This window comes from Tiliqua scincoides, chromosome 16, assembly GCF_035046505.1.
Source record: "Tiliqua scincoides isolate rTilSci1 chromosome 16, rTilSci1.hap2, whole genome shotgun sequence".
Taxonomy (NCBI): domain Eukaryota; kingdom Metazoa; phylum Chordata; class Lepidosauria; order Squamata; family Scincidae; genus Tiliqua; species Tiliqua scincoides.
The window spans coordinates 6,978,110-7,000,207 of NC_089836.1; the positions used below are offsets into that span (position 1 = coordinate 6,978,110).

At 55.8% G+C, this 22,098-nt stretch overlaps 2 protein-coding genes across 2 annotated transcripts; both read right to left on the bottom strand.

Annotated features, from left to right (window-relative positions):
- Positions 1-1,656: 1,656 nt before the first annotated feature.
- MAMDC4 (MAM domain containing 4) lies at positions 1,657-17,242 on the bottom strand. Its single transcript, XM_066610896.1, has 28 exons — positions 17,101-17,242; positions 16,313-16,486; positions 15,545-15,670; positions 15,032-15,177; positions 14,641-14,725; positions 14,025-14,141; positions 13,122-13,268; positions 11,641-11,735; positions 10,717-10,884; positions 10,494-10,584; positions 9,848-9,994; positions 9,495-9,596; positions 9,061-9,186; positions 8,794-8,924; positions 8,501-8,612; positions 7,296-7,412; positions 6,837-6,968; positions 6,401-6,531; positions 6,017-6,227; positions 5,489-5,626; positions 5,225-5,346; positions 4,876-4,969; positions 4,645-4,782; positions 3,870-4,004; positions 3,137-3,264; positions 2,718-2,844; positions 2,443-2,621; positions 1,657-1,873 (listed from the first exon to the last, which is right to left on the bottom strand). The coding sequence occupies exons 1-28, from the start codon at positions 17,240-17,242 to the stop codon at positions 1,829-1,831; spliced, it is 3,606 nt and encodes a 1,201-aa protein (XP_066466993.1). The 3' UTR covers positions 1,657-1,828.
- Positions 17,243-19,633: 2,391 nt separating this feature from the next.
- On the bottom strand, positions 19,634-21,361 carry PHPT1 (phosphohistidine phosphatase 1). Its single transcript, XM_066610790.1, has 3 exons — positions 21,122-21,361; positions 20,280-20,404; positions 19,634-19,928 (listed from the first exon to the last, which is right to left on the bottom strand). The coding sequence occupies exons 1-3, from the start codon at positions 21,264-21,266 to the stop codon at positions 19,836-19,838; spliced, it is 363 nt and encodes a 120-aa protein (XP_066466887.1). The 5' UTR covers positions 21,267-21,361; the 3' UTR covers positions 19,634-19,835.
- Between the last annotated feature and the right edge of the window lie 737 nt (positions 21,362-22,098).

The window sequence follows — 22,098 nt, forward strand, 5'->3', positions numbered from 1 at the left end:
CCCTCCGGTGGACATACGTGGAAGTGCAACTGGGCAACCAAATAACCAGGGCACAGGTGTGGAGGGTGCCAATCAAACAGGGAAGAGGAAATTGTGCCCTCATGCCTGGCAATGCAAAATGCTGCCAATAATAAAAAACAGGCATTAGAAAAGTCTGCCCTCCGGTGGACATAAGTGGAAGTGCAGCTGGGCAACCAAATAACCAGGGACACAGGTGTGGAGGGCGACAATCAAACAGGGAAGAGGAAAGTGTGCCCTCATGCCTGGCAATGCAAAATGCTGCCAACAATAAACAAACAGGCATTGGAAAAGTCTGCCCTCGGGTGGACATACGTGGAAGTGCAACTGGGCAACCAAATAACCAGGGCACAGGTGTGGAGGGTGCCAATCAAACAGGGAAGAGGAAAGTGTGCCCTCAGGCCTGGCAGTGCAAAATGCTGCCAATAATAAACAAACAGGCGTTGGAAAAGTCTGCCCTCCGGTGGACATACGTGGAAGTGCAACTGGGCAACCAAATAACCAGGGCACAGGTGTGGAGGGTGCCAATCAAACAGGGAAGAGGAAAGTGTGCCCTCAGGCCTGGCAGTGCAAAATGCTGCCAATAATAAACAAACAGGCATTGGAAAAGTCTGCCCTCCGGTGGACATACGTGGAAGTGCAACTGGGCAACCAAATAACCAGGGACACAGGTGTGGAGGGTGCCAATCAAACAGGGAAGAGGAAAGTGTGCCCTCATGCCTGGCAATGCAAAATGCTGCCAATAATAAAAAACAGGCGTTAGAAATGTCTGCCCTCCGGTGGACATAAGTGGAAGTGCAATTGGGCAGCTAAATAACCAGGGACACAGGTGTGGAGGGCGACAATCAAACAGGGAAGAGGAAATTGTGCCCTCATGCCTGGCAATGCAAAATGCTGCCAATAATAAAAAACAGGCATTAGAAAAGTCTGCCCTCCGCTGGACATACGTGGAAGTGCAATTGGGCACCCAAATAACCAGGGGCACAGGTGTGGAGGGCGACAATCAAACAGGGAAGAGGAAAGTGTGCCCTCAGGCCTGGCAGTGCAAAATGCTGCCAATAATGAACAAACAGAAAAGTCTGCCCTCCAGTGGACATACGTGGAAGTGCAATTGGGCGTCCAAATAACCAGGGACACAGGTGTGGAGGGTGCCAATCAAACAGGGAAGAAGAAAGTGTGCCCTCATGCCTGGCAATGCAAAATGCTGCCAATAATAAAAAACAGGCATTAGAAAAGTCTGCCCTCCGGTGGACATAAGTGGAAGTGCAACTGGGCAACCAAATAACCAGGGACACAGGTGTGGAGGGTGCCACTCAAACAGGGAAGGGAAAAGTCTGCCCTCATGCCTGGCGGTGCAAAGAGCTGCCAATAATGAATACACAGGTAGCAGAAAAGTCTGCCCTCTTGTGGCTATGACCAGAAGTGCAAAAAGGATGGCAGATTAACAGCAGGTCTCAGGAGAGCCAGATGTTGAAGGAGACTGGGGGTTCCCTGTGGGCCAGACTGGGAGGCCCCGATGGCTGCAAGTGGCTCCAGGACCGGGGTTTGTGTGCCCTGCCTTATAAGGAAAGTGCAGATTGAAGCAGAGATGAAAATCTTGTTGAGCACCAGGTATGAAAAAAGCGTCTTTATTGGGCATAAACGAGCCAGTTCCAATACCCCAGAGGGAGGATGGAGACACTTCCATGACTGGAAAAGGTGCGGCGTTGAGGGGTGCAGTGGAGTTGTGCAAAAGGCTACCTGAAGGCTCAACAAAGAGGCCCGAAAAGTGCAAGCCGTTTGTTCCATGCAGCTGGGGGGTGGGCAGCTGCTACATTTCTTCCTCAGAGGGCATCGGCGGTATTATGACTCTGTCCTGCAATGAAAGGTAAAGGTCACGTCTTAGGATGGTGCAGCAATATTTTAAAATACAATCCAAACAGCCGGTCACCACCACAAATAAATTTTAAAATGACTGCTGGATTCAGGGGAAGAGAAAGAATCAGAACAGACCCAATAAAAAAAGCCAGCAGGGTTGCGGAAGGGAGTTCTGCAGCTTTGGCACAAGCCCAAGAAGTCTCCCATCAGTTCCAGACTGACTTCATATTCTTTAGACCACAGTGGGCACCTGGCAGGCAAGCCCTGTGCTACTAAGAGGGCAGTTCCTGGCACAGGTCTGCCTGAAGCTCCTCCTGTCCTCTCAGGAGAAAAGACTCCAGAACCTGAGTGGTAATACCACCTACAGGACTAGGAAAGACCCCCCCCTCCACAAATCCCAAACAGCAGGCCTTTGGGTGGCTCTTAGCTCCACACTGCTTTGGGAACCAGCCTTGGCTCAAGAACAGAGCATTAAATGTAACAAGCAAGCACCACAGCAGAGCCCCAGAGCATCTTGGGGGCCCACTCCCCGCCCAAAAAGGTAGCCCAGCCCAGAAGGCGCCTTACATCTCGAAACGTGATGTTGTCAAACCCCTGGCTGCTGCTGATCTCTGGCACCCCACCGCCGGCCGCTCTCCGCTTTTTCAGACAATACACACCGATGGCAGCGCCAAGGAGACCCAGGAGGATGGAAAAGACAACACCGACCACCAGCCCTGCCACCGACCCGCTGCTGGAGCTGCCACCTGGGCAAAGAAGAGAGAAAGGACAACGCCAAACGGCAACTCTCAGCCTGTTGGCAGTAGGGCCAGAAACACGGGTAGGCAGAAGCAGAACCTCACCTTCTTCTGGGCCCCCCTCCTGCCCCCCCTCCGTGGCACTGCAGCTCGTCCCAGCCACATACAAGACGTCATCCACAGCAATGGTTTCAGAATTGGCCCACACGCCCCTGGAGGCTTCCAGCACAATCTGCAGGGGAAGAAGGTAGATGTAAGCAGAAGGGCAGACAGCGCCGACCAGCACCTTGGCGAGGCAGTGCTAATATGCTCTGTGTTTGCAAAGAGGTGTTGGGGTGGGCCAAGGGCTGAACTCAACTCTTGGGGGGGGGAACAGGCCTAGGAAGGTGCTCCAGCCCCCCGATCCATCTGGTCACCACCATCTGCCCCTTTCCCAGCCCCGCAGCCCCCCTCCTTGGACAGGGAGTGCTTCACGATACCCAGTGGAGCATTCCCAGGACTTGGCCACTTTTTGGCCACCGTACCTGGAACTCGGTGAGGCTCGTAACAAAGAGGGACTGATGCCTCCAACCTCGACCTTGATCTCCGGTAGCGCTCCACATCCTTCGCTCCCCTTCCAGGCTGGAAAGCTTGACCTGGAGCTCTGCTTGGGCTACCAACGCATAACATTTGGAGGGGGAGGGGGAGACAAGACAACACCTGCTAGAGATGCTCTTAGGAGGATTTCCTGCTACTGGCAGGGGGTTGGTGGGTCAAACTCGTGGGACAAACTCTGTTTCTATAACACTCAGTTCTCAGGCCGCGTGCAGAAGTCTACCTCAGTCCTTCAAGTCCCCAAAACAAACATGTGTCTTCCAACAACAGGTCTTTAAGAGGTTAATTCCCCCCCCCCCTCCACAAATTGTGACACGAATCTGGGCAGGGGACACTATTCTCCTGCCTCCAGAAACATGTTCAGGGCCGGCCCTCCATAAGGCCAACTAAGATGGTTGCCACAAGTAGCAGACTGGTGGTACTGCCCATCTTCACCTCACTTCCTCCTCCCCCCACTCCAGTACTGGAAAAAGAGGGGGGCAAGAGGGACAGAAATGCCCCTGCTGCCTCAGCCATTCTATGTCTTCAGTCCCTGGAAGCTGAGGACAGGCCAAGTTTGTCCCAGTTTCAGACAGTTGCTATGAAATGAGATTGGGCATCTTTCTTACTTCTCCCCCCAAAAAACACACTCTCTCTCTCTCTCTCTCTCTGGCTTTCACTTACAGCTCTGCCCGAAGAAATTCATGTTGTAGTAGAAGTGAAGGCAGGAGCCCGTGGTGGCTGGGAGGGGCTCGCTCACCAGGCGGGCTGCAGTCCTGCCCATCGCCAGCACTGCAATATCCACGTAGGCATAGTGTCCTGCAGAGAGAGGGGCACACGTGGGTGGCTGCTCAGCAGGGAAGCCAGATTCCATTAATGCCCCTCCCACCACCCCTTCGACTGCCACCCTCCTGGCAGCTGCCAAATCTCATCTGCCAACGTTCCCGTTTCGGTTTGGATCAGTTTTATCTCTGCAGAAGATTTAAAAACAAGGGAAGTGAGGAAAGATCTCCAGAAACAGAACTTGTCAGATATACAAGCAGAAAAAAAGAGCTTTCCCAGTCCTGAGCTGCTCAACAAACTAATGTATTTGTTGACTTTTGGGGGGAATTAAACTTTACAAGAGGTGAGCAATTTGCAAGCTGATCAAGAAGTGTCCTTCTCAGCTCCTGAGCAAGTCGCTTCACTTACTGGCAGTTAAATTATTTCTTGGGGATTACCACAAGGGCTCAGCGGAGCTTCTCCGCAAAGTCTGTCTTCTGGCTGGCAGTTAAACTTGCTTGCTCCCAAGACGAGCTCGGAGCACAAGGTCAGAAAGCAAACCCAAATGGACCTTCCTCCATGAAGCCTGGTCAAACACGAGCAGCTAAGTCGCGTTTCGTGGCAGAGACAGCCATGCTGAAGCAGCTCCGCCTCACAGCCTGACCTTCCTCCCTAAAGCACCGGAGCTGGGTCTTACCCGCATTCGTCCCAAGAGTGTGGTCCACCTTGGGGAACGGGGATTGGGTCGGTGTGAGGCCTTCCTTCCAGTCCCAACCGTACCAGTCTCCGTGCGGCTTGCTCCACCCACAGGTGCCTGTCTCAAAGTCACAGGATCCTGGCCGCAAGAATGTCACGGTTACTCCTGCAGACGGCAAAGCTGCTGCCCACCCCCCACCCCACCCCCAGGAAGCAACTGTGCTGCAGTCACCTGGTCCGGGGCATGCCCCCTCCGTCACATGCAAGTCGTCGAGGGCCACGTAGGAAGAGGGGCTCATCCCAGCACTTTCTGCCACAAACAGCACCTGTCCGGGAGACACACCAGCGGGGGGGGGGGGTTGAGCGAGCTCTGAGAGCGACTCCAGGGGACAGAGCAGCGGCTCAGCCGTGTTCTAGACAGAGCTCTGCAAGGTCTTTCTTAGAGGACGTGTTCAAGCACCAGGCCAGGAGCCGCAGCCTTCCATTAGGATGATTTGTCCTGCGGAGAGCACCACAGGGGCTGCACCAGCACTGCCTTGGGGAATACACGCTGCGCGTTCCACCTCATCGGCATCACCCACCTGCCATGCCTGCCGGACCTCCACCTCAAAGCTGCTGCGACGCCAGGCTGCCCCCTGCACCGGGCCAACGCGCAGCATCTCCCTGGGTGCAGCTCCCTCCTTCACGTAGGCGCGCAAAGATCCTAGCAAGAGGAGCCACAGGGTCAGGGCTCCCCACCGGACACGGATGAAGCCGGTGACCCTCAGGCTGCCACCACCCCCAGTCACGCTGAAGCCAAGGCTCCCTCCCCCCACCCCACTCCTCCTCCAGGGACACAGCCTCACCTGGGTCACTGTCGCTCAGCTGGTACCAGAAGGTCACACAGTGGGTGTGACGCAGCGGAAGGAACACTTGGGACTGCAGGCTGCCCTTCCGCCCAGCGGGCAGGGCGCTTGAGCTGGTGTTGATGATCACGTAATGCCCTGGAAGGGGGGGGGCTCATTATTATCTTCACAGCATCTTCAATGCATCTAAAATGCCTTTGAACACCTTCATTACTAGTAAAAATTCTCCTTTCTCCTCCCCCTCCGTGTCCTGCTTCTCAGCCCAGCCCCACTTCACCTTCACAGAGGACAAACCTACCAGTGCCTGTTCAGCTAAGCTGAGCCTCCACGCCCAGATGTGGGGTGGGGGACAAATAACAGGGATGAGCTGCTGCCTTCAGTCTCTGTTTGGGGGCTTCCCAGAGACATCTGGCTGGCTGGCTGCTCTGGGGAGCAGGATACTGGACGAGGCCCACCTTGCACCAGACCCTTCAGGGCCCTTCCCAAGGAATTAAGCCCAGGGAGACGCAACACACTGGCGCGGTTTACCTGCAGGCGTGCCTAGAGTGTGGTCTGTTGGAGGGCCCTGGCCTCCCGCCCCGTTCCGCCGCACCCAGGCGTCCTGCTTGCCCATCTCAAGGCCGCAGTTGTCTGCCTCAAAGGAGCACTCCTTCTGCGCTGCGCAGGCTCCGGGCGTCACACTGATGTCATCCAGCGCCATTGTGCCCAGGAAGCCATCCCGGAGAGCCTCAAAGATCACCTGGAAGGGAGGCAAAGCCGGTGAGAAGAGGCTCTTCGCCACACCTGGGTCGGCATTCGGCATCCCAAGAACCCGTTTGCTTCTTTTTTTGTTTAAGCCCCTCAAATTTACGTTACAAGCCAGCCCGGCTTATTGGTTCGCATCTCTGCTTCCGGTGCCCCAGGAAGGTTCACCTGGTAGTGCTGGTCGCTCTGGTGGACAAGTGTAGACAGTCCCCGGTGCCACACGGCCCCGTAGCTCCCCCTTCTGGTCCAGAGCAGTTGCTCTTCTTCCCCAGGATGCTTCACTTTCAAGTTCAGGGTGCCTGCAAGGAAAAAGGAACTGAGGGGCAGGAACTGGGGAGGAAGACAGCCTGCAGCTCAATGGCAGAGCCCCTGCTGGCACACAGAAGGGCCCAGTTCAATCCCTGGCAGGACACTTCACTTTCTGAACCCCTGGAGAGCCACTGCCATCCACTGCCGGCAACAACAAATTGAGAACACAGGAAGCACACTGCTGGATTGGGCCCAAGGCTATCCATAAGGGCCCTGCTGCCCACAGCGAACCACCAGATCCTTCTGGGTGGACTACAAGGAAAGCTGACGCTCTGCTCAGCAGAGATCACCTTACCAATCTGTGGACCGTCCATGCGGTACCAGAAGGAGAGGCAGGTTGTGCCGTTGGAGACTTGGGGGGAAGAAACAAGGCGGGCGCTCAAGCCTTCGGGGCCGGGAACCAGAGGATCCGCGGACAGGAAAGAGCCTGTAAGACAAGGCCTGCGCTTGGTCCTCTGGAACCAAGAAGCGTGGAACAGAACCACACCTACTGGCAGCCCTTGGGGACTCAGCAGAAACCCTGCCCTGGGCATTTCTGACTTCCCAGTCTCTGAATTTTAAGAGGGGGAGTTTCCTAAGCGGCAGGGACACGTTTTCAAGGCTGCAACAGTGAGGTCAGAGTCCCAGATTCAAGCTCGACAGGGGAGATTACAGAGCAAAAGCCAAACACCGGGAATCCATCCCCCCCAACAACAAAGGGCCCCCCTGCAGCACTCTTGTGCCTCCGACCAAGAGAGCCTCGCCTTGTCCTTACCTGAGCCTGTCGTGTGGTCCGCGTCCCGCCCGCGGCTCGTCCTTCTCTCCCACTCAAAGCCGTCATCCTGTTCTATGAACCACGCGCACCAGCCCCTCTCAAAGTTGCAGGAGAGCTCTGGGGGCGGGGAGAGCAAAGGCAGAGCTGCAGAACCGTGTGCCTGGACCAGCCCTTAAAATCGGTACGCTGCCAAGGGTGGGGAGGGGTTTATATCCCCTTCTCTCTCAAAACCAGGATCGGGACTATCCAACGGAACCGTCCGACATGTGGATGTTTTCTTAATCCATTTGGTCTGATCTACTGGGCTTGCTTAACTCTTGCTTTGGGGTAACAGGGGCTCCCAAAGCGTGACACCTTAGGGCGTTGTGGCACACTCACAGGGGTGCTGTGGGATGTCCCCGGTGGTGCTTTCTACCTGCTCCCCTGGGTGCCGCCATCTTGGATCTTGCCAGATCCAAGATGAAAGCGTCTGGCTGAGCCAGGAAGAAGAGGCCGCAGTGGCATCGTGACCCAAGCAAGCCTGGGAACTTCTGGCTTACCCTGCTCCATTTGGTCCACCTGACTGGCCCAAATCAGTTGTCCAGGTTGCTCTTTGAATTCCTTGAGCTCAGCTGTTCCATTTGACTTGGCTAACTTGGCCAGAATATAATTTGTGCAGCTTGTATCTTTCTTCCAATAGTATTACGAACAGCAGCAACTAATCCTGACAGCTCCTATAGTTTAGTTTAGCAAACGCTTTTGTGGACTGCTGTCTCCAAGACGCTTTGAAGAAGAGACAGAGCTTGGCAGTCCAGCCTTTGCTCCGTATGCGAAGGCAACACCTGGCAGCATCTCCAGGCAGGGTTGGGAAAGAAGATCCTGGACGGCTGTGGCCAGGCAGCCTGACAGTATTGAGCAAGACAAACCAAGGGCCTGACTCCACCAAAGCAGCTCCCTATGTCTGCTGTCCTTGCTGCCCCACAAGCACACACAGCTCCCCTTTGGGTAATAGTTCTATTTCAACTGCATTGGCCTGCAGGCCCGGAGATGGACTTAATCCAACAAGCCCATCTCCCAACTTCTGTCCCTGCCTCAAAACAGTCACCTCACTCCAGGGCAACAGGGGCGCCACCCCCTGGTCACAGCCCAGGCAGGCACAAACAGGCATGGCCATCTTGACCACAGAACCTCACGAGCCAAGTGCAGGTGGCAGGGGAGTGCTCTACCTGAAGGCAGCACCTGGGTGGCACTGGCGTCGCAGTTGGCAAAGGAAATGTTGCGGATGGCGAGAAGGGCCTTCCCGCTGCCGGTGAGACTGTCCAGAGCCAGCAGCTCAAGCTGAGGGAAGAGGAAGAAAGGGTCAGAGGCGGGGCACTGTTCTGAGTGCCAGGGTCGCCCCTGGTGTGGGGGCAGCTGTGGGACAGGACAGAAGCCCACCAGTGGGGACAACCTTCCTGGCACACCTGCTCAACACTCCGCACTCCTTTGGGAGACGGAGGGGGCTACAGGCCTCCCCTACCTGAAAGGGCCTGTCTCGGGCCCCAAGAGGCACCCTGGCCTGCTTCTGTGCTGAGGGGCCACCACCCAGCTCGTACCACACCAAACGACGGGTTCCAAGGCGCTCGTCCGCGACGGCAAGAATGAGCAACCCTAGAAAAAGGCGGTGCTCTTTGAGTCGAGCTGCAGGGGTCAGTGGCAGAGGGAGAGAGAAGGCTTCTCTGCCCGTCCCAGAGCACTGTCTGCTGGACAAGGACAGGGGTCAGAGCCGGGGGGGGGGGGTGGATACCTTGAGGGCCAATGGTGAAGTCCATCTCCAGAGTACAGGCCAAGCCTGAAGGGCCCAAGACCGGGGTGGCAGCCTTGGCCGGCGACAGCATCTGCCCCGGGGCTTCCCGGAGGCTGAAAAAGGACCCTGAAGGGGAAAGAAAACCCAGAGTTTCCATGTGATATATGGGCAGAATGCCCAGGGCAGGATGAGAACCACGATCTTGTTCCGAGAGGCTTGGGGAGGCCCACAAGCACTTCCATGAGAGAGGGGCCCTCGCTCAGCAGGCGACAGGCTGGGAAAGGCCCCTGCCAATCACAGTGGGCGACACTGGGGAAGGGGGGCCGAGTGCACAGCTTTGGGGGGAGGCCTCTTGCTGCCCCCAAGGCCGCCTGCCTCCTCTACCTGCCCCCCACCTCGGTCACCACAGCCTCCCACCCCCAGCCTGCTCTCACCAGCAACATTCAGCCGAGAATTGTCTCTTCCAACCGCCCACTCCAGCCGCCCCACACTGATGTCCATCCAGCCTCCGGTGCCGTCAACAAACGAGGTGGCTCCTGGCAGACAGGTGACTTTTCAGTGGGTTACCTGGCACTACATCCCCAGCTCCTCATTTCCTGCTCTCTCCCTCCAGCACCCGACTCACACCTCGACAGAAAAGGCATGCCCGGGAGAACCTTCCAAACGCCCCACCGCTGGGGCACGTCTGGGGAACGCCCCTCTCTGCAGCAAACTATTCCCATCTTGCCAGCTTCGGAGCGTGGCTCACGGGCCCAGCTGGACAGCGGCCCTTTGCCTGGCCATTTACCACAATGCTGCTCGTCAGAGCCGTCGCTGCAGTCGACCTTGAAGTCACAGGCCAGCTCCGCGGAGATGCAGCTCTCGTCACTGCACGCAAACCGGTCTGGGCCGCAGAGGCCGGGGCCGCTCGAATCAGGGGGGACGGGAAACGTACCTGAACGGAACACAAAAAGAGACCCCCGTCACAGAAGCCAGGCCTGGCGGGGGCTGCAACAGAAAGCTGTTCTGCAGGCAGGCTGAATTCTGGCAGCGTCTCCAGGCGCAAGAATCGGCCAGCCCCCTTCTCCCCTCGAGACCCCGGAGAGCTGCCGCAGGTCCCGGCCCAGACACTGCTGAACTAGACAGATCAAGCATCTGACTCAGGGGGCAGGATCCACAGGCTGCCTTTCCCCCAGGATGGGCAGGGGGACCAGGGCTAGGATTTCCAGAAAGCACTTTGCAGCCCAGCTCTAGCAACAGAGGTCCAGGTCAGATGTCACTGTCAAGGCCCTGAGGTGCCAATCAAGAGCCCGTTGGTGTTGCAAAAGCCTGCGGTGCACTCAGCCAAACCTGGAGGGGTTCCCAGGCAGGAGGAAGGGGGAGGCTATGACAACAGCACAGCTGGGGAGTGGAGAGAGGCAAGGAATTCCAGAACCACCCCCTCCCACACTCACTGTTAGTCTCCATGCAGCCAGGAGACAGAGTCAGGTCATCCAGGGCTATGCTGCCTTTGCGCCCCGCTCCGATCACCCCCTCAATGACAATCTGAGAGAGCAGACAGCACCCAGTCAACACGTACAAGAGGGCAGAGACATCTTGCCCAACCCCTTTTGCCCCCGAGTCCAGAGCACTGCGGCCACTGTCCTGCCTCCCTCCAGGGCCTCCTTCTCAACCCACCCGGAACTCCTCCTCCTTTGTCAGGCTGAAGTCCACCTTCTCCCGGAACCAGAAGTCACCCAGGTCCCCAGACCGGCTCCTGACAAGCTGAGGAGCATTTCCTTCCGTCTGGTAATAGATGTTCAGGCTGTTGGTGTCCGAGTCGAAAAGGTGGATGTAGAGCACCAGCTGGAAAGAGGCAGAGCAACCCATGGGTGGAGGGTACAGGGCAAGACCATCCCCCTTTGCCAGGGAGACTCCTTAGCCCACCTTCCAGGGAAAGCCAGCATGCAAGGAAGCTCAGCAGTAGAAGACAGGCAACATCAAGTGCCCTTCTCCGGAAGGCTTCTGGCTCACCACTACACACAGAGGGGGAGGGCTGCAGTCTGGTGGGAAAGCCCAGAAGGTGTTCTGGCAGCTGGGACAGACCCTCCTGGGGTCTGGAACCCTGGAAAGCTGCTGCCAGTCAGTGTTCAACTGAGCTAGCTGGGGCTGCTGCGAAGCTGTGACAGAAACTGCTACGGGTCCAAAACAGGACAGAGACACTTCCTGGGTTCAGGCCACTTAGCCCAGCATCACCAACGCTGTCCTCCCCATCACCTGCTCCTTGAGGTTCTTTCTACTGGCCTGCACTTCTGTGGAACCTCCACGTACAGAGGTAGTCTCTCCCCGTTTGCAAGTTGCTGCTAAGGCACAAGCAGGAGAGGGCCACTGCCCTCATAGTCAGTTTGTGGGCTTCCTGGAAGTTGGATGTGAGGCGTTGGGGTGGATCCAGCAGGGCTCCAGATGGCAAAGCTGTAGGGAAAACTAGCTGCTTCTGTTTGGGGAGCAGTCAGGCTTTGCCCCTCCTAGTCGTTTCTCATTCAAACAACAACTTAATTTAGTTTCTTTTAAAAAAACTGAGAGTGCTGCTCTCCCGGTGACGGAAGCAATGAGGAAACTCACATGGCAGGATCCGTTAAGCAGCAGAGTCGGGCTGACCAGCCAAGCCTTGCCCCCATGCAGAGTCAGGGGTCCACTGTTGACAAAGACAAATGAGCCTGCAGGGAGCAAAGGGAAAGTTGGCATGAAGAGAATCCCCACAGAGTCCCAGGCAGGGATGTGTCTCTGCCCCTCATCCCCTCCCACACCTGCAATTCCAAGACCCTCTTGTCCAGCCCAAAACTACCATGTCAAACAAGTTCCTCCGAGACAATACAGCCTCCGCGGTGGCTCAGGTTTTGAGACAGGGAGGAGAAGGAGGGAGACGTCGCCTGTTTAAAAACCACTCCCCATATGAGGGGAAAAGCCAACAGAATCCTGTCCCAGAGAAACAGGGACTTTGGTCAGGGATCGAGAAGAAGATTTGCAGATGGAGTCAAATGCAAACCAATGCTCCCCACACGAGAACGGAAGCAGCGCAGTCCCTGCATGAGGACTGTACCACCTTTCAAACCAGCACACAGCAAGCGATAGGGAGGGATGAAAGTACAGGCAAAGTACATGAAGGTGCTAAAGACAGGCTTGACCCCAGATAATGGTGGGGAAGGAGTCTGGGAAGATCCATGGTGTGACCCCCCCCCGAGACACAGAGACACCCCACCCCCCATTCGCAGCCCTTTTCCCAGAACTCTTGCCTAATGGCACAATTCATAATGGCCTTTCCGGCTTGTAGCATCTCCTATAATCTCTTTATCTCCAGAGGGGCCAGAGGCTCTCTAGCAGAACAGCCTGTCTCGTCTCCGCTAGGACCGCCAAGGGGCAAGAGGCCTCCAGGTTACGAAATCCAACACAGAGGATTTCTGCAAAGGGACAGCAGCGGCTCTATGGGCTTGGCACCGCTAGCGTGTCTGGGGGGAAGGCTTCCTTCTTCAGGCTCCCAAGATCAGTGAAGAACCTGAGCTTCCTCTACAAGTTTTCACCCAAGAAGCTGAAAGTACCTTTCGAGGGGGAAGCAAACTCCTGGACCACTTAGGACAGTGGATATGCAATCACATGTTCCCACCTCCCATGTTGCAAAATATCACCGCAAATAGAAAAATCAACAGGGCAGGGACTTTTTTCCCCCCTCAAGCTGCTAGTTTTCTCCTTATAAGGATTTGGAGGGGTGCTTTGCGTTTAAATAAAAGCCCAGAGGAGTATTCAAAAATGGTCTCCCATATTGGACCACTATGAGATACAGGAAGCTGGGCTAGATGGGCCTATGGCCTGATCCAGCGGGGCTGTTCTTATCTAACCAAGAAAGTGGTTCATTTTTAACAGGGCTCTAGAACCACCTTAACTTAGAAGTCACACCCTCCAACCTGAATGCCCTTCTGTTTAAAACCTGAAACCAGTTACGGCAGTAAAGCAGTAAAGGGCAGGACCTCTTCCCATGCTCTGAGGCTCCTTCCTCTTCTCTGTTACTGTATTCCAGGAAGGAGATCAGTGCATTTTTCTAAACTCACCGGCCTGTGTGTTGGTGCTGTGGTCCCGCGTGGGCTGTGCGTGGTGCGGGGCCAGCTGGAGGCTGGCGTTCCTCACCCAGGGAAAGTCCTTGAGCTCATCCGCCCAGCCGCACCATCCATTCTCAAAGGAACAGATGTTGAACGCAGCTATAAGGGCAGGGAGAGAGACCGTGTCAATACCTTGGAAACGACACCCTGAAATCTAAAGACACCAGCCTGTGACTAAGCACTGCGGGCAGTTGATTAAATCGGCAGTTTCAATCAGCGAGGCTGAGAATTAGGAGCATTCTCATTTATTCTTAAATAAAGAATGCTAATAAACCATTTGCGTGGGCTTTCCCGAGTCCAGAAAACACTTCACGTATATTACGAATTTGCTGTCTCTGTAAGGTAACCGCTATCCCCATCTTACAGACTGGGAAGACTGGGAAGGCGGCCCAGGCCTCAGGTTACAGGGCGAGTTCACAGCAGAGGCGAATGCAATTTGATACCTCTTCATCGCAAATGAGGGGGGTGGCAGAAAGGACCAAGTCCTGAGTATGCCCAGAACATCACATGGAGATTTGAGGGGCTTGGCTCACATGGAGTAGTGGGGGCACAGCTTGGCTGGAAATGCAGGGAGGGATTTCACACATTGGCCTCCCTCCCCCACCTCTCAAGCACTGATTCTGCAGGGCACAGGATGCCACAGTAAAGTCCAAGTTGGCTTGCTGAGAATCTGCTTGCTTTTCAGATCGCAATCTGCACGCCTGCTTGGCTTGGCTACAAAGTGAGCGCTCACCAAACACCCTTCCCGCAAGCCTACTCCAACGCATCACCCCAGCCATGTGGCAGAAGGTAGGGGCTTCCTTGCCTGGCTGATCTATTCCCCCACCACCACCACCACCTTCCACAGACACTCACTGCAGCTGGCTTCATCCGACCCATCCTTGCAATCCCTGGTCCCGTCGCACACACGGTCCGTGGCTACGCACCCACCAAGGCTGCAGGGGGTCTCACCTGGACCACACGGCCGGGAAGCTAAGAAACAGCAGGGCGGGGAGCAAAAGCAGGGACGATTCAGAAGCAGGTGGGAAGCATCCGGCTGTATTTCATGACCACACCCACCCAGGGAAGCTGCAGAGTGGAGGAGACCAGAGTGCTCCAAGAGGCCACACTCTCTCAATTCTGGACTCCTCCCCCCCCCACTACTACCACCACTGGAACCTCCAGAACCAACACAACAGCAAGTCCAAGCTGGAGCTTGTACACAGCAGTGCCGTGAAGGCACTCTAGGTGGGCAGAGATACCCCGACCTTGCACTTGGTTGGGGGCCAGGACCCCGCCTCGCACACCACAGAGGGCAAGGAAGTCGCTGCCTGGAAGCGGCTGCTGCAACTGCCTCCACAGGACCGGCTCCTGGTTCTGACCACCCTCTGGGCAGCAATTCTCCAGCTCAGCAGTGGGTCCCCTGGCCTGCCAAACAGCTTTCCTGCAAGCTCAGTGGGTGAAAGGGAAGGGGAAAGAGACTTGGGCTTACGCAAAAAGCCACAGTTCCGGAACTCCACGTCATCGAGCGCCAGCTGCACCGTCTCGGAGAAGGCCTGAGTCACTGAGAAGGTTATCTGCAGGGGGCAGAGGGGTCCACTGTAGTTTCTGGAGTGGTGCTGCTGTCTGCCTGACCCGTATCCTCCTGCCCTCCTACGGCCAGTCCCCACATTCCACTCTCACTCCTGCCAAGCAGGACTGAACAGTCCACAAAACCATGAGGGCAGGAGGGCCAGAAAGAGGCAAGACCAGAAAGTCCTGCAGGTACATGGCAGACAGACTCCTCCAAGCTCCTGGGAGCCTCCTGACAGATTAGTTTCAGGGAGCTGGAACCGAGTCTGATTTGATTGTGAAGGAAACGTATGCAAACCTAAATCGGGCACCTGAAACATTCCCTGTATCCGGCCTGTGTAGGCGACCAGCTCCCGCCAGGGGTAGACGCTACTTGGGGGATTCCGCCACAGCGTCACAGTGTTCTTTCCGTGGGTCAGCTCCACCGTCAAAGTTGGGAAATGGGTATCATTGAGTCCTGTGTTAATGGGGAGATCAGAATTTCATGTCCCTTTCACACCAAAGCATCCCTGATGAAGCTTCCTCTGTAGCATTTCTCTTCTGGATGCCTGTATTTCTGGTCAGGTCTCCGGGCCAAGAGACGTGACAGATCCATCATCCAGGAAGAAAAGGTTAAACTCCTTTCCCCCACCCAGTAATGCCACTTCAATCCGGGGGGGGGGGGGTCCTAACCTACTGTGAAGCTGTCTCCTTCTGAGCCAGACTGCTGGTCTATCTAACACAGGTTTTGGCCTCCTTCCCAGCCACAGAGCTACAGCCCCATCCCCAGCCTTTGCCCACCCTTCCAGCTCTGGCTGAGACTTCCAGCCTGCTGGAACACAGACCTGGTCCCCACAAGTGATACCAAGCCCGGATCTCGCATGTCGCGGCCGCCTCCTGCATGGATGGGGACCTGAGCTTGGCTGTGGCCGAAGGCTTGACCCTCTGCTTCGTGGTGATCAGGTACCAGCCTGTGGAAAGGCCAAGGAAGAATGTTGGAGAAAGGCTGCAGACATTTCCGCTGCATTGAACAGAGGAAGAAGAGGCTGCAGTTAGGGAGACAATGTGTCCCAAGCATTCTGGAGTCTCCTGCCCAAGTGTGCACCAACCACCCACTCTCACTATGGGGCACCCAGTATTTGGGCTTCCCAAGCCAGAATTCCAGAGCCCACCCAACCCTGCCTGCAACACACCCATTCCTCACTCTGGTTCGGCTCCATCAAAGCTCTGCCAACACTGTGCCCTCTTGCTGGCCCCCTGTCAGGGGTGAGGCCTGGCTTTGGAAAATAAGTTAGCAATCCTCCCCAGAACACGGGCAGGGCTGTCAAAAAGGGAGTCAAAAGTCTGGGCCCAAAAGGACACTAAGGCAGCTCAAACAAATCTGCATATCTTTGCTCTCTTTCGGAGAGTTTATCCTGCCTGCACTAGGGCAAAAGGTCACCCCCTGTCCCAAGAAAAAACCTGGCTCAGTCCTGCTTTGGTTTTCTGGGACTCCATTAGGCGCTGGCCAACAGACCCTTGCAATGCCAAGTTCTCCCCCTGCACAGAGCAGCAGTAGGAGCACTCCCACCCCTTGGTCCTGACATCCATAATGGTGCGTGAAAACAGCTTACCCTGATCGGTGCCCCGTGTGTGGTCAAAAGGGGGTTCTGCCCCCCACGTCGAGACACTGGCCCGAGATGGAATCCATTGGTAGGTCGTGGTGCTGATATCCTCCCAGCCGCAGCTACTGCCTTCGAAGTCGCAGGTGAACGGAGTTCCTGAGATCTCTGAATCCTTCTGATAACCTGATAACAGGCGTTGGAGGAAGAGGGACGGCCAGGAGCAGTCAGGTCAGTCTCAGACAAGCCTCATCTCCAGACACCCAATTCCAACTTCAGATTTGTTGTTGTGAGTCCCAATCACCTGCTTTTTTGTTTTTATAAAGGACTACCAAAAATCAAGGACTATCCACAGTCTTATAGCTCAATGGACCTTCACGCTGACCCAGACTACCCTAAACCACCAGGTGTAAGGGATCCAGCAGAGGCAGGTGCCTGCACACCTTGTTTGGGGGCTTCCAGTAGGCATCTGGTTGGCCACCGTGAGCAAGAGACAGCCAGGCAGATGAGCCCACTTAGGTCTGATCCAGCAAGCCCTTCCTAGGTACTTACTAACCAGGACAGTCAGTAATGGAACCTCCATAGACTGAGCAGTCTATGGCAGAACAACAAATGCTGGGGGAAAAATAGCACAGGAGGGTTGTGGTTTCCTCAAGGGCTTCCCATAGGCAACTGGTTGGCCGGTGTGGGGACTAGGGAGATGGCGTAGCTGGGTTCAGGTCTTATCCAGGAGGGAGCTTGGAGACACCAAAAATCGCAAGCCACTCCCGATGGCAGGACAGGGGAGAAGGAGGACTCACCACACTGGTTTTCATCGGAGCAGTCCCAGCAGTCACAGACAAAATTGCACACGTCGGGAGTCCTGCATCTGTTGACAAAGACTGCCTGGACGAGCAGCGAAGGCCCAGCTAGGAGGCAAACGGGTAAATCAAACAGCCACATAGCCAGAATTCAAATATACAGGTGCTGGTGGGCCCCCAAGAGGGTTCTAAGCCTCAGACACGTTCTCTGGGTCCTATGTGGGAATTATTTGGTGCCGGAGTTTCCTTTTGGACAAGCTGGGGCTGGCTTGGTGCGCTGTATTTGGGCACTAATGCATGAGACATGCCCACAAACTTAAGAAACTAATATAGCCCACCCCCAACAGATCTCCAGGGGGCTAAATGAAGAGTGGGCTCCATCACAAACCCAAGTGTGGCATGTGATGGTCCAAGGGGTCAGAGTCAGCTGAACGCCTTGCTTCCTAAACACCAACACACACACACACCCTTACAATAGGAGAGCTTCAGCGTCAGGTAGGCCAAGGGGTTCCTCAGCTGTCAGGGAGACCCCGCAGGCAGCCAGTGGTCTCCCCTCTCACTTCTTCAAATGAAGCTTGGGACCTGTCTATTGAGGGAGTTTTAAGGACTTACCTGAGGCCTTTCATTCTCACTTGGAACCCCTCAGGCCAGCCTCAAATTACAACAGGACAGGTGTCGCCAGCCACTACAAGCCTCTGCAGCACTGGAGCGTCTCAGGCAGGACCTTGTGATGTTCCTGAGCTTCACCAGGGTCCCTCTCAGCACTGCCCCCCCCCCAGCCCCAAACATCATGAGGAAAAGGTACCTGAGAGTCCCAAGAGGATCAGGCACAAGAGCCACTGAGACCCGGACATCCCCAGAGGCGGGCGTGCGGCAGGGAGGCTGAGCTGGCAGGCACTGGGGAAGGTTCCTCTGAAGCGGCTGCACCCTGGACTTCAACCTCACTTTTATCTGCTCTGTTTCTTAGACGCGGCAGGCAGGCCCAGGGCAATCACCCGCAGGATACGGGGCAGACTGCTCTGGACACCCTGGGTCACAGGGCAAGCACAGTAGGAAGGGGGCAGCCACTCTTGGCGCTAAGGGGAGGGGCCAGAGAACAGCCAGCTGGATCTCTCTTGGAGCTGAAGACAGTGAGCCAAGCTACACTGACACATGCTCACTTGGTGTTACATCCCAAATTGCCGGTTTAGAACCACTTCATTGGCCTGCATTTTGAACTGAGCGGTGTCCGATTTTGGGTGCCGTGACCAAGTTTGCTTATGCCCTGCAGGCAATCTAAGCCACTGCCTGCTATTTATCAGCTCAGTCTACAGAATGGTTTATTGTTCTTTTAATTGCACCTACTGCGTTACTTTTTAAAACAGATTTTATAATGCTGCCTGTTGATCAAATGCAGAAGTACCCCATTGGCCCCCTCAATGCAAGACACACAGGCATGAAGAATGGTGGCTGGTCCTGGGAACTAGTGCTCCACCTCCCAACTACAGGCCCTCCCCAGTGCTTGGCCCCAAATCATCCACAGCAAGGATTTGAGCCCAGGGGATGGGACTGAGCACTTCCAATTCCCAGAGTCAGTTCCAGGCTGATCTGGGAAACACCCCTCCTTGCCCAAAACCATGGACATCTGCTGCCAGTCCATGCGGACAACCCTCAAGCTATCCCATGGGTTGACTCACAAGGCAGTGCCCCACATCATCCCAGTCCAGTACTCCAACCGTTACACCACACTACCCCGTCTCTTTCCCTCCCTCCTCCATTTAGGTTTTGTTTATTAAGCAAGTGCCCCAATCCACCTGAAGGCAGAGCAGAGGTTACAGGATTCCCCCCCCTTCAGCAACATGCATCACGTGACTCTTGCTCAAGCCCAGGACACCCAGCGTCTCACTTCCCGGGAGTTGGCCTTGGACCCTCAATGTTTTATGGCAGTTGGACCATAAACGGGAGGCCAGAGCCTGCCGTCACTGCAGGGTGATCGCATGGACTCGCTCCCGTTGGCAAAGTCCCAGAAGGGACGCACCTGAGTCAGTCTCTCACACATGCTGCAACCTAGCAGCCGGAGAAGGGGGAAAGCCTTGGTCTGCAGGTTTCTGCAGACTCCAGCACCCCCATGGAATAGGGTTCCACTGAATGGGTTCCAAGAGACATTTCCAGGCATGATTAAGCCATGAATTGGTCCAATTTGCTTTTCAAGCCACTGAAGTTACTAGACACCACCACAGCCTGTGGCAGGAAATTCTGTGAGCTAATTCTGTGGGGCGCAAAGACGTTCTTTGGCCCAGATCTGCACTCTCACAGAATCACCCTCTCTACACAGTCCTGCCCACTTGTCAAGGAAAACCTTCCCGCATCATCCACCGGCTCAAACATCACAGGTCTGTTTATTCCGATTATCTGGTCATTTGTTATTCCACATTGCGACAGCTCCTATTCATGCTCAATACTGTAGATGAGCAAAAGCCCTGAGTAAAGAGACCAAGACCGCCGCAGGGCTTGGCACACGGCACATGACAAAGAGGACATGTTGCGAACCAAAGTCAGGCCAGTCGCCATTTATTTCTTTCTGCTCACGCACAGGTTTGGCGCCGTCTATAGGAGACGGGCGCAGCTTTGGAGGCCGACGTGCCCTCATGCCACCCGACCCGTTTTCCTTGGCAGTCCCAGTTCATGCAGTGCTGGACAGCACCAGCTTGGATGTGAGGAGGCAAGGCAAGCCAGCAAGGCAGAATTCATGGCCGTCAGTACCCCTCGTCCGCCCAGGTGACCTCGTAGTCAGGATATCTGGCTTTCAGCTTCTCTGTAGACACGGAGTGCTTCGCTCTGCCAAAGCCCTGAGAAAGATTTAGGGCTACTGTTAATCAGAGTGGCAATGGACAAGGAGGCTCTTGTTCCCCCAATGCAGGCACGTGTGGCTCTTTTGCAAATCCCAGGACTCCAGTTAAGCTGCCAGCACTGCAACTGCCTTTGCTGGGACACCATCTCCTCACATCCTTTTGTAGTTCAGGAGTTCCAAGACTCCCCTGGCTGGGTGTTTTTTCTCTTGCATGGTCCCTGGCCCCTACAGCCTGCTCACCTGCCAACCCACTGCCAGCGTCCAGCTATGGAGACCAACCACCCACCAAAGCAGGTCTCCTCCAAGTCCAAAGCTGGCAAGGGTCCTCCTACAGGCCTCCCATCCTTACCACGGAGTAGCCATAGACGTGGATCTTCTTGGCTCTGCTCTGGTGGGAGATCCTGCCACCGCCCAGGCACTCGCAGTGGAAGCCCTGCTTCTCCAGCTCCTCCGCTGCCTGGTCATAAATGTCAGCTAGAGGGGCAGAGAAAGGTCACTGAGGGGCTCTGCGGTCAAGGAGGACGGCTGCACCTCCCCCTGGCCTGACTCTGTGGGCTCCAAACACTCAGGGAACCTCTCCTCCCCCCAGGGGCCTCCCCCAGCTGGTCGGCCTCCCCACGGCAGCCCTGATGCTGCGCAGTCTGCACAATGCTCAACCTCCTTCGCCCAGGAACACCTGCGGGTTTCTAAGCACATAAGTACACCCCTAGGAGAAGGTTATGCTCACCCAGTTTGGCCCCGCCCCTTTATGTTAGCTCCTGCCAGGCCAGGCCAAGGCCCTGCCCCTTAAGCTCATTGAGCTGAGCCCCACCCCTTAATTTTAGCTCCTCCTAGGCCATGCCATAGCCCCTTCCCATAAACTAAGCCCCACCCATTATGCCATGGGCCTGCCCTCTTAAGTCACCAAACTAGGCCCCGCCCCTAGCTCCTCCCTCGCCATGCAAGGCCCCGCCCCTTAAGCTTACTCAGCTAGGCCCCGCCCCTTCCACGCCACAAAACCCATCAATCACTGATATGCTAAACCCCGCCCCTTTCTGCGCTGGCCACGCCCATTCTCCAATGATGGAGCGCGGTCCTAAAAACACCTCAGCCAATCGGAGGACGGTCCGCGTTCTATCCCCTCCCCCAAACAGCCCTCCGCCAATCAGAAGACGGCGGGCCGCGTTCCAACCCCGCCCCCTCCGGGCTCACCGTGGTACTCGGCCCAGGCGAAGCCGCGCACGACCTCCTTGCCAGTCTCCTTCCCCGCGCGCGTGACGCGGATGAGCACGTACTTGAAGACGCCGTCCGGGTCGATGTCCACGTCGGGGACGCGGCTAAGGTCCCCCTCCGCCATGGCGCCGCAGCCGCCCCAGGACTGACAAGAAACCGCGCGCGCAGCCCAGGCCTCGCACTCCGCCAATCGCCGCTCGCGAAGGCTGTCCTCGCGCGCGACGTCAGCTCACGTAGCGCGCACCGGCAGCCACCTCGACCAATGGGAAGGCGGAAGGGGAGGCAGGGTGCTGGCCAATCAGAACCCTGCCCCGGCGCGACGCCGGCCAATCGCGAGCCTCCGCAAGGGTACTCGGCATCCGTGGCGGGGGAGTCTCTTAAAGGGCCAGTCTGCCGACGGAAAAAAAATGAAATGGCCATCCCGGGTTGGAAAAGGGGGGCATTCCCCACCTGGCCCAGGCTGCGGCTCTCAAGCCTTTCAGCGCACTCCACGGGGAGTGACGTCATCAGCCTGGGAGTGACGTCATCAAGCAGAAAAAATACTCTAACACCCCCATGGTAAGCCTGGGAGAGATGTCATGACAGTGTGATATCATGGCTTGAGTGACGTCATCAAGCAGAAAAAATACTCTAACACCCCCCTATGGCAAAGCTGGAGGGCAGACCCTCCAAGCCACCCCCTTCTTAGATGGCCTCCCAGTATAAACCCAGATTCAGACATGCAGAATCCATCCCACCTTCCTGGGTCCTCTTCCACCCATACCCTTCCCCCCCCTCCGCTTGTCACCTCCACACACCCCCTCCCCTCCAAGCCCAGACAGAAAAAGGCTGGACATACAAGTCATATTTCATATTTATTCAAAGGAAATATTTTTATCATTTTTGTATATATATAGATTTTTGCATATATATATATATATTTATGTATATATATAGATTTTAAGTATCTGTTCAGA